An 11817-nucleotide genomic window follows, 5' to 3' on the forward strand; every position below is an offset into this window, starting at 1 on the left:
GTATTTCCTCAGCGACCAGCACAGATCAGCTCTAGGCATGACGAAGCGGATATCGTCCTCTTTTGGAAGACCAAACAAAGTAGTTTCGCTTTCATAACGAAACACACAATGCCTTCACGACATGGCGGCAGCAATTAATTATTCTACAGCGAGAATAAAAGTTACGCCTTCTTTCTTTGCGTGAACATTTGGGCGGCGTTATGCAAATCTTCCCACATAGTGATGTAGATATGTGGGGGCGTGTTAGAACGAGCCGTTTTAGGTAGGTGTGGCTGACTCTTAACTTTTATAAAGAATATCTCTTTGGATTTGAGACTTTAGTCTTTGCAACTTTACAGATCTTCTTTATGCACCAAGAGCTTGTGACACTCCAAAGAGAAAGGAAAAATTGAAATCGCATCATATGACTGCTTTAAATAAATGCTGTTCTTTTGAAATTTCTATTCTGAATCCTGAAAAAAATGTATCACAGTTTCCACAAAAATATGAAGCAGCACAACTGTTTTCAACATTGATGATAATCATAAATGTTTCTTGAGCATCAAATCAGCATATTATAATGATTTCTGAAGGATCATGTGACACTGAAGACTGGAGTAATGATGCTGAAAATCCAGCTTTGAATCAAAGGAATAAATTACAATGCAATATAAATGTTTATTTAAAACTTAAATAATATTTCACAATTTTGCTGTTTTTACTGTATTTGTAATCAAATAGATGCAGCCTGGTGAGCAGAAGACACTTCTTTCAAAAAAAACTTTTAAACTGTATGTACAGTATGTCTGCATGCATTGTCTGGCATTTTTAAGTGTCTATGTTTCTGTAAAACTGTTCACTGACCAAATACCTCAACACCAGTGCATTACTGTGGTATCATCAGCTCAGATCTTGCATCTAAATGGTACATAAAACCAAAACAAACTGCAGTTGGTCATTGTACAAACCTCTACAAACCTGGCAGCTCATGGACTGATCAAGCTGCGTTTCTTTTATTTTAACATTCATCTACTGTAATATTAAGCCATTGTGTATCTTTGTTTACCTTCTTCACAGCACAAAGTGACTCCGGTTGGTTTGGCATAACAACAAATCTATTCTAAATGCTTATTGATGCAACAACTGTTTTTCTGTTTGAACTTATCTGACTCATAAATCTCAGTGTATTAAATGGCTCTTCCGGGTGAAGGAAAACAGTGCTCAGAATGCATAATCATATAGGTAATATAATTATAGCAGAGCCCTGCAGCATACTGCTGAATTATACGTCAAATCAACACCGAACCTTCATTTACAAGCACCTGAGATGGTAAAAAAATATATTAAAGATATGAAATATATAAAATTATAACATATCATATTATATATAACATATAATTATATAACATTCATAGTTTTTATTAACATTAGGTAATGCATTATTTATCATTAACTTCTACATCACTCATTAATTATATGTATGTTAATTTGTGCATATACTAATACATTTGTAACATTTTAAGTCTTTACATTTCAAGAATAAATTAACATTAGTTAAAGCATTATGAATGAATATGAATTAAAAATGAACAATAATCACATTAAATGTTATTTATTTTAATTGCCAGTGTAAAAACTTTGGTAAATATTTGCTGTTTGTGTTGTAATAAAAAAAAATCCACAAATAATAATTTCCACGAACAACGTTTTTGTCTTTTTATTTAGAAAGCAAATAAATTTATTTAGAAACTCAAGGTTTCTACTTAATGAGCCCTGTTTATAGGTGCTTTTTGTTGATATAGGAAAAAGGAAACATTTGTACATTCGGGCAGAGCTGAACCATCTAGATAACTCGTTTTCTAAGAGCAGGTCATTTGCAGGAACGGTGCGCTTTATGTTTGTAGATTGTGTTGAGTTGTTCCCTCAAGCGTGTGGTGAATGCAAACGCGTCTGTACTTTCAGAAGAGGCAGGAACACTGTGTCTCACCTTTACTGCGCTTTCCTACAGGAGCCCAACAGAAAGTTAACAAGCCAGGTCTCTGTACAGCATCTAATTGCATACTGCAGATTAATTACCAATCACAACCTCATCATTATGCAAAGTAGCCGCTCCTGACTGCCCACCCCATCCACCCGCAGCACGTTAACTGATAAAAGACGGTTATTGTGCTTCAGTGCTACAGACCTGCACTGTAAAAAAAAATCTGTGACATTTACGGTAAAATACCGGCAGCTGTGGTTGCCAGAACTTCACTGTTAAAAATATGGTAGAAACATTTTAGGTTTTACAGACTTAGCTTAAATTCACAATAAAAAAACGTATTTCATTAACTGATGTAATGTTAATAAACCAGCATACTGAAGTACTAATATCTGTTTTAAACCATTGAAATGCTGATAACCACCAAAAACAGGTGGTGATGAGAAAGTCACATGAAGAACCAAAGCTCATCACTAACAGCTCTTCCAAAAGCTGAGAAGGAAAATACTAATATATATACATAGAAGGTGCACAGTGTCATTCACACAAACACTAAACACCATCATGGTGACACACATGAAACTGAAATAATGCAATAAACATTAATTTAACAACATTAGATTTATGATAAAACACTAATGTACACAACTGATAAGAAAAAACTAAGAAGAAACAGTTATTTCAACGAAAAAACATAAAATATGAAGTGTCATGCAGGGAATTCTGGGAGTGTCAATTTACAGTTTGACACTGTAAATTATACAATAACTTTTTCTTTTTCACCTCAGAAAACTGTAATTTTAATTACTGTAAAATTGCATTAAATGTAATTACAGTTATTCACCGTATATAGTATGGAAACTTACTGATAACCAATTAACAGGTTTTTACTGTAGCATTTTTACAGTCTTTTACTGTTAAAATCACAATAATTTTTTACAGTGTGGAGCTTATTCTGTTCGATCTGGAGGGAGTTATTGATGAACAAACAACAGGAGTTCAGTTTAAGTCATGTTTGTGTTTAATGAACAAACTATTTTCCGGGTCAAATAAAATGCATTACCACTGGGAACGTTTAAACTCACATCAGTGGTAATCCCAAATAACCCAAAGCGGAAGACCCTTAATGTTTTAGCCGATTATCATACTGGAAGCATAATAAGTGTTAATTAAGTAAATTGTTAAGGGATTTAAGTGGCACTGAGGAGTCAGTGTTAATTACGACCAACTATTTGTCTTGAAACAAATTAATTTACGAGTTGAGATCTTTATTTTGTGACAGCTTCTATTATGGCTCAGTGATATAGCTGAATAAATATACATATCTTAATTTTTCTTAATGAGTGCAAATAGTCATTTTCACTAAAGGAACACCAGGGAAAATTATACTTAATCATTTGTACATATGTGCAACAGCAATAATATATTTACCTACATATGCTACCGTTTAACCGTTTGGAGTCTGTAAGAATTTGTAATGTTACTCTCACCAAGGCTGCATTTATTTAATTAAAAATACAGTAAAAACGGCAATATTGTGAAATATTTTTACAATTTCAAAGTTTTCTATTGTAATATATTTTAAAATGTAATTTATTCCTGTGATCAAAGCTGGATTTTCAGCATCATTACTCCAGTCTTCAGTGTCACATGATCCTTCAGAAATCATTCCAATATGCTGATTTGAAGCTCAGGAAACATTTCTGATTATTATCAATGTTGAAAACAGTTGTGCTGCTTCATATTTTTTGTGAAAACCATCATGCATTTCATTTTTCAGGATTCTTTGATTAATAGAAAGTTCAAAAGAAAAGCAGTTATTTGAAATAGAAATCTTTTGTAACATTATAAATGTTTTTACAGTCATTCTGATCAATTTAATGCATTCTTTCAGTAGCGCATATTTTTAACAAAAAACATAACAAACAAACATTTTTTGAGGGATGACACAAACAGAGTCTTAAATCAGTTCACACAACTTTAGACATGAAAAATAAAGAATCCTACCAAATCAAATGCCATTTTTGCGACTGATGAAACACCTAAACTGACTCCTTTTCTCACAAACATCAAACTGTTGTAAATGCAAAATGGGTTGATAATAATTTTGATTCACTTTCTCACAAGAGGCAAATGTTTCTTAATTATATATTGTCAGCAAAATCATTGCAGAAATCCTATATATCAACCTATTTTCTGAATGTGGTGATGCCCAGAGCAGTGATTCAGAAACTCATTGACTGACAGAAACTTTGACACGGAGCTTTAATTAGAGACAAAAGTGTGACTGAACTGTTTCAAAGAGTCGTCAGAACTCCGCTTGAGTCTGTCTGGACTTTGACAAGACAACCGTCAACATGTTTCTGATCAATTAATCAGTGTTAAAGTCCCCATCTGCTCTCTGCAGGGCTCTGCGCCCAAAACAGGAGCAACATTTCTGTAATATCAACTGTTTTTCCTAGACAACAACAAGATCACATCAGATTTAATGAGAGACTTCTGCTTCTCAGATATTTATCCTCAGAAAAAGAGCCCAATCTCACATTCAGAGAAGGGATTTCAATGTCTCAAACCAAGAAAGTCTTCCATTAAACTTCATAGAACTCACATATTTCTCATTGAAGACAAAACACTGCTCTGTACTTTTGCTGTAAGTCTCAATATGTCAAAAATGTGTGTATAAATGTTTTTCTCCTAAGGATTTTTAGGAGAAAATATGGGACAAAGCTGATCCTTAAAATCTATTTTCTAAATACATGTTATTGAACCTGTTGTGAACAGTTCATCCGTGGATGTTTCATTTTTTTTAAATGCTTTGACCTTGAAATGTTTAATCAAAATCTCATAACTGTAGCTTCCCAAATCATTTAGTCTTAAACCCCACCCCCATGTTTAAACTCCACCCCTGCCACATTTGAGTGCCACGCCCACATCTCAACACCCAATCAGCACCTGATGCATTAGAACCAAATCTCCGCCTACATTTTTTTCTTTTTCGATAATCCATTACACTCAGATGTATGTCACAATACAGAAGAACAGATGTGACGCTACTACTACTACTACTACAACTTTAAACAAAGCTTAATTGAAGATTCCATTAAACCTCCATTAAAGGGGTCCTATTATGCTCTTTTACAAAGTCTTGATTTTGTTTTGGGGGTGTACTAGAACAGGCTCTCATACTAGGTTGTTCGAAAAACATTATTTTTCACATTTTACATTATTACAACACCTCTCTCCCCAGTCTGGCATGAACGGCTCGAATAGTTCCTGTATCAAATGAAGGCCTGCTTTCTGAAATACGAAATGCGCTGTGATTGGTTAGCTGGGCCAGTGTGTGTTGTGATTGGCTCCACTCGGCGCCTGGTCAGGAAATGTCATGCCCCTTACCATAGCCGCGTGCGAGCTTCAGTGTAAATATTGCGTCAAAATCAAATCAATTTGAGCGCGATTTAAACCCGGATGATTGTAACCACTCTAAGTTCCTCTGCCTTGGGAAAGCTAGCGTGTCTCCGACATAGTGATAACACTCGTTGCCTTCTCTAGTGCAGCTCAACCAGGTCTCGTCCCATTCGTCGATATTTGTGATATCACAAATCCCGGAAAATATGCGTTGTAGTCCAAACGAGTCGTTCGTTGTAGTTTTTGAAAAGTGATTTCTGTTAAATAAAATATCTCCTTTTGAAGTGGACTTTGAACTTTGTAACTTTGCAGATCTTTTTTATGCTCAAACAGCAACATTACAGACTAACTAAAGTTGAAAAAGTGAAAAAGCATAATAGGACCCCTTTAAAGGTATAAAAGAGCACTATCTGAGTGGTTTTGGCCGGGAGGCCCATGGTTCACCTGTGCCAACTGGGACTGGCACATCTCCGCACCCTTCATTTCCTCTATTTCTATTAAGTATGTCTAAACATCCACAGTCCATTTGTGTCTACCAGGAGAATAACCCTCCACTCACGCTCATATTTCATTCAGATATTGCACAGAGCATGCAGAGTTCACGTTGGAGCCGATGCAGTTTTTTACGTAACAAACCACATTAGTTAAAACACTGAGTATTTGTAGAGCAAATAACTTAAAAAATATTAAGATCTTGTATATTTAACTATGGAAGCCCATTTTTTCCAAATAAGCAAAAACTCATGCTTTGGTAAATCTTGGTAAATTAAATATTATGACAAATTATGAAATTCTAAGTCATTACTCGTGAGATAAAAAGTCGAAATTGTGAAATAAACTGTTTAAATTCATAATTATAACAAATATTGACTGTTATTTTGATTTTTACATCATAATAATGACTTTTATTTAATTTTTTTCACTTATGTCATAACTACATTTTTTTGTCACAATTATGACTTTTTATCTCAATTTTGACTATGTCGTAAATTACTTTTACATCATTATTTAGACTTTTTATGTCATAATTAAGAGTTTGTATCTTATGATTATGGCTTTTTATCTCATAATGACTTGTCATAAATATTATTTTTTGTCATAATTATTATGACTTTTTATCTCAATTTTGACTAGTTATGTCATAATGACTTTTATGTCATCATTTGGATTTTTTTTATCTCAATTTACTTTTCCTCTCAATTTCAATGTTTTATGTCATAATTATGGCTTATCTCATAATATTGACTTTTTATGTTATAATTAAGAGTTTTTATCTCATGATTATGACTTTGTCATAATTATGACTTTTTATGTCACAAATGACTTTTTTATCTCAATTTACTTTTTATCTCATAATTTAGACTTTTTATCTCATAATTTCTGACTGTTTTATGTCATAATTATGACTTTTTATCTCATAATTTCAAATTTTATGACTTTTTATGTCAAAAATAATAGAGCCTAACCGATATGGGTTTTTTGGGGGCTGATACGATACCGATATTAGGGAGTAAAAAAAGGCTTGAGGCCTCGAGACGTACACTCGATTCGGCGTTCGAGAGGGTTCCTCGAGCTGAAGGGATCCCCCGAATTTGGTGCGGATCCGCCGTGCCATTACGGAGATATGGCCGTTCAAAGTTTCAATGGTATTCCATACACTTAAGCTTTAAAGTGTTTCATCCAGGTCACCATTAGCAAACAATGGAGCGCACTCTGCTGGACAAACTACGTAATTACACCATTTACAAGCATTTTATCTGCATTTTATGTTCTGTAAAAAAATACAAAAATTCATACCAGTGGCATATCGGCGGCATATTCACCGATACCGATATATCTGCGACAGGATCATATCGGCCGATAAAATTGGCGAAACGATATATCGGTCGGGCTCTAATAACTACAATAATTTACCAAAGCATGATTTTTTTTCTTGTGTTGTGGAAATGGGGTTCCATATCTAACAGATTTGATACATATGGCTCTTTGTGTAGACACCTTTGATGGGGTATATATGTGAGATTGTGGTGGTGTCTGTTGACGTACCTCTTCCCACTGGTGAATGTAGCGGATAAGCCGGGAGAGACGCAGCAGCCTCAACAAGCTCAGGATTTTAGTGAAACGCACAATCCTCAGCGCTCGTGCTGTCTTATACACCTCAGAGTCTATGCCCTTCTCCACGATCAGGAAGATATAATCCACCGGAATGGACGAGACAAAGTCCACAATAAACCAGGTCTTCAGGTACTTCTTCTTGATGGTCTTGGGGTCCAGGATGATGTCAGAATTGTCCTCGATAATGATGCCCGTGCGGAAGTTGAGCACCAGGTCCATGAGGAAGAAGGTGTCGGAGAACACGTTGAAGAGGATCCACGGCGTGGTCGTCTCGTCTTTGAAGAAAGTGATGCCGACGGGAATAATGATCAGGTTGCCCACCATGAAGAGAAGCATGGTGAAATCCCAGTAGAACCTGCAGGAGAGAAAAGCAAAGAAATTGGCTTTATCCCACACCATCTTTACTCCGTAGAAAGTAAGTGGTAGGTTTATGTGATTTTACTGCTGTACATTTGTAAACCCTTGGGTGATGTTCTCATTTGTATATTTTAGGTGATAACATTAATTGTTTCACAATGACAATAATGAGTATTACAATTTAAATCCGAATTCAGTCCTATTAACATTTTGCATGCATCATGTAAATGCATAAACCATTTGCTATGCAAGAGGAAGACATTATTCCAGAAATCTCAAAAAGACAGCTATTTACATTTTTGGACTTTACATTAGAAATGCATTAACTAATATTAACTATCAATGAGCAATACATTTATTATTCATTAATATTTGTAAAAATAATTCAATAAATATGCTATTTTTATAAAATTAAATTTAATAAATTAAATTTAATAAATTAAATTAAATGAATATAATTCATTATAAATATAACTATTGGATGAACATTAATTTGTAAGTATACTGTATATATTTCGAACAAAAGTAATATTAGATAGATTTTAGATGTAAACAATTGTCAAAAGTCAAGCTATTGGAACAAGGAGGAGACATTTTTCAAAGCATTTTACAAACATTTAAAGAAGCGTCATGACATGCATTTTCAAGATTCTCGTGACCTACATTTTCTAATTCATGCTGTGCTTGAGTGCTTTTGTTAAAGACATGAATGAAAATTAATGAGTCAATTAAACTTCTGACCAAAAATTAGGAAAATTCAGCAAAAAAAAAATTGCAAAAGCAGGCATCTCCAGTATTTCCAGATGAGAATAGCAGGAAAAGAACACAAACGTCTTAGTTTATTCTGATTATGCTATTTAAATGCATACGAAAATATTCTGATAGTTGTCAAACCAATAAGAGTCCAATGTGAACATTTCTGATGAGAATGCTATGCATTTATAAGGATAATTATTGCAGCATGCATATCACCCACATATTAAACAGGTTCTGCTTTGAAAACAACACTAAAAATCAATAACATTAGCATTGCAAAGATGCATGCAACAATGCATTGCAATGTGCTGTAGAGAATGCTTTTTATTGACCTTGTAAAAAGGGCAAGAGTGCCGAAAACCTCAGAAGACCCCTGATATTTGAGTCTCACACGGCTGTGACTGGTGCAAATCAGTTCCTGAGGGTTTGAAATAAAGGTCTGCGTAGAGCGGATGTGATCTGTTTCCACGTGGTGCTCGCACACGTGTGCAACTCAAGGTCACAGCAGCGCGCGCTAAGGTGCATGCTGACTCATAACTGGAGACTGATGCAACTCGTACACAATGGCAGCTTCTTTTCGCAAGGTTTGCACAGCTGATCGGCTCTAAGAAGCGCTGAGGGTCTGTGATATGTCAAGATGACTTTGAATGGAGTGGGAGTATTGAAATAAATATGCATCAGTTTCAGGTTTTCTATGGAGATGATGCAAAACGATATGGATATGAGCATGTTATTGCACAGCTTGGCTAAACGCAGAAATTGCATGCACGTTTTCATCATCAACAATTTTTGTTTATTATCTGATGAAGTGTCAATGTAAAAAAAAATCCTAATTAAATCACACAAGCACAAGTACTGCAGCATTCAGTGATCTACATCCAACATAATCATTTACTCACATGTTGCATAAATGTCAAATGCAACCTGATGCATGAACCCTGAGCAATGCAAAGCTTATGTAAAGTCATCCAGTAGTTTTCATAGCATGCAAAACATTTTGAGTCCAGACTGACTGTGGAGCTGAAACGATGTTCCTCACAGCATGAGCATCTGTAGAGCAACACCTAAACTGTATTGAGGATAATGCTTCAGTATTTTAAAATTGTGATTATATCTCAAAATATAATTCAGCATGATATCTACTAGACAAAATGTGCTTATGTGCTTCAATGTATTTGGTCTCACATTGCTATCTAGTCAGGTAGAAATACATCTAACTCAGCATGGACAAAAATGCTTAGGTGCCATAATGTGTACGCACACAAAAAAAAATCACAATGCTATTGCTTTTTTGTTTTGCTTTTTTAACCATATATCCTGGTTAGATTACATCCCTCCATTTTATGAGAGGATAAATGTGAATAAATATCACATAAAAAATGCTTCTTTTTGGAAGTGTGTGTATATGTTTTAATTGCTTTCGAGGGTCAAATTGTGGAAAGTGTCTTTTGAGGACATTTTATTAAAAATGCACTGAAATGTCATAAATGAGCCAAATCATATTTCGTTTAAAACTACTGATCAACAGGTTTAGGGTTCAAAAGTATTAAAAGACTTTTATTATTAATGCTAAAAAATGTAATCATTAGCATACATTGGAGAGGGCATCTGTTGCTTTAGTAACAGAAGTACTGGAGCTGACATAAAAAAGTCACTAATAGGGCAAGATCTTAAAACTCTCTCGTACATCTTAAATATTGCTTAAATGTTCGAAAATTGAGATGGAAAAAGCACACTTTTCATTCACGGGTCACATTTGATCCAATAGATGCCACATTCTCACGCAAAGTTTCTCCAAGCAGTCGCTCTTACCTGAAGTCGCTGTAGGGGTGAATGATCCAGTTGCCGGCCGATTTCACGCGCTCCTGCTCCTTCTCCACCGCCTTCTGGCTCCCGTACATGCGCAGGGAGAATTTATTGACCCCGGGCTGCAACATGCTGCTGAACTGCCGCTGCATGAAGCTCGCCTGGCTGCCCCGCGTCTCGCCGTCCTCCTGCGCTCCATCCTCGGATTTGAGGAAAGTCACCGAGTTGCGGGGCTGCTGCGAGCCGTGGATGGAGGACGAGGCTTTCCTGCTGGGGGCGTTGGAAAAGGACACTCTGGAATCCTTCTTCTCCGGGACGCCGGGGTTCGAGGCGTCCTGCCCCTGCGTGCTGGCCGCGTCCACGCTGGTCGTTGAATTGCACGCCGCCCGCTTGCTCCCGTCGGGTTTGGACATGATGGACCGGAGGCTCCCGGTGCCGGAGTCCCGCCTGCACTCCCCGTTCTTGTTGCATTTCATGCTGGAAAGCGGTGCTGAGGGATTGCCGTCGCCTTCGGCAGCATTACAAGCCTCTACCGTCACGGTGGCCACTACGGTAGACGCTTTGCCTCCTCCTCCTCCGCCCTTAACGGTGTCGTGGCGACCCGCAGGAGCAGCATCAGCATCAGCATCACCCAGGCGCGCATCGGTGGAAGTGGAGCTCCTGGACGCTCCTCCTCCCGGTGCGCAGCTCTTAATCTGGACGCTGCTCCCCCCTCCAGCTCTCCTCAGGCGCGGATGCTGAAACTTGGATTCCTCCTCCGCGTCGTCGGTCTCCTCCGTGGCGACGTGATTGGCTTTCAGGTGCGACCCCGCGGCATCCGAGTTGGACTCCAGGCAACTCTTGGCGCAGTGGTACGCCGGCGCGCTCTTATGGGCCGCTTTCTTCGTCATGGCAACATCCGAACCGGGAGAGAGCTCATTCCGGTCCATGTCATTCACCGGATCAGATTTGGCCTGTAATTATCTTTGCGGGAAACCAATCAGCAGGAATGATGGGTGAGAGAGAAAGAAAGAGAGAGTGAGAGAGTGAGAGACCTAGTGATTTCTTTGCCAACAAAATGAAACAGCTCTCAGTTTATTAACTGTTTGTTGGGTCACTCTGTGAGTGCATTCCAATAAGTACATATATAAAAGATTTTAAACATTCTGTCAAATAAACATCATCTTTTGAGTCGTTTCGAGCTAAATTAATAAACAATAACAGGTTGCGATTGGCTAAATGTCTTAATAATTGTAGAGGTTTTAAAGCTATTCAGCTAATTCAGGCCTTGTGCTCAAGGTCATGACATTTTTAAATGCTTATTAGAAAGAGAATCCAGCTCTGATATACCAAGATTGGTGATAAATCAGCACTGAATTTAAAAAAAAAAACTAAAATCATGGATACTTGACAAATATGAACTTCCTACACTCAGAAAA

The 11817-nt window shown here is 36.8% G+C and overlaps 1 protein-coding gene across 2 annotated transcripts in view; it reads right to left on the reverse strand.

Annotated features, from left to right (window-relative positions):
- The window catches only part of LOC107696097 (potassium/sodium hyperpolarization-activated cyclic nucleotide-gated channel 2-like), a 55726-nt gene extending 44370 nt beyond the window's left edge, over nucleotides 1-11356 (reverse strand). For both annotated transcript variants that reach the window (XM_016496269.1, XM_016496278.1), the window contains exons 1-2: nucleotides 10406-11356; nucleotides 7412-7835 (exon numbers count right to left, since the gene is read on the reverse strand). In XM_016496269.1, coding sequence (XP_016351755.1) covers nucleotides 7412-7835; nucleotides 10406-11328 — 1347 coding nt within the window. In that variant the 5' untranslated portion in view covers nucleotides 11329-11356. The remainder of the gene's footprint in view (nucleotides 1-7411; nucleotides 7836-10405) is intronic.
- Between the last annotated feature and the right edge of the window lie 461 nt (nucleotides 11357-11817).

The sequence above is a fragment of the Sinocyclocheilus anshuiensis genome, unplaced genomic scaffold, assembly GCF_001515605.1.
Source record: "Sinocyclocheilus anshuiensis isolate Anshui unplaced genomic scaffold, SAMN03320099.WGS_v1.1 scaffold217, whole genome shotgun sequence".
Taxonomy (NCBI): Eukaryota; Metazoa; Chordata; class Actinopteri; order Cypriniformes; family Cyprinidae; genus Sinocyclocheilus; species Sinocyclocheilus anshuiensis.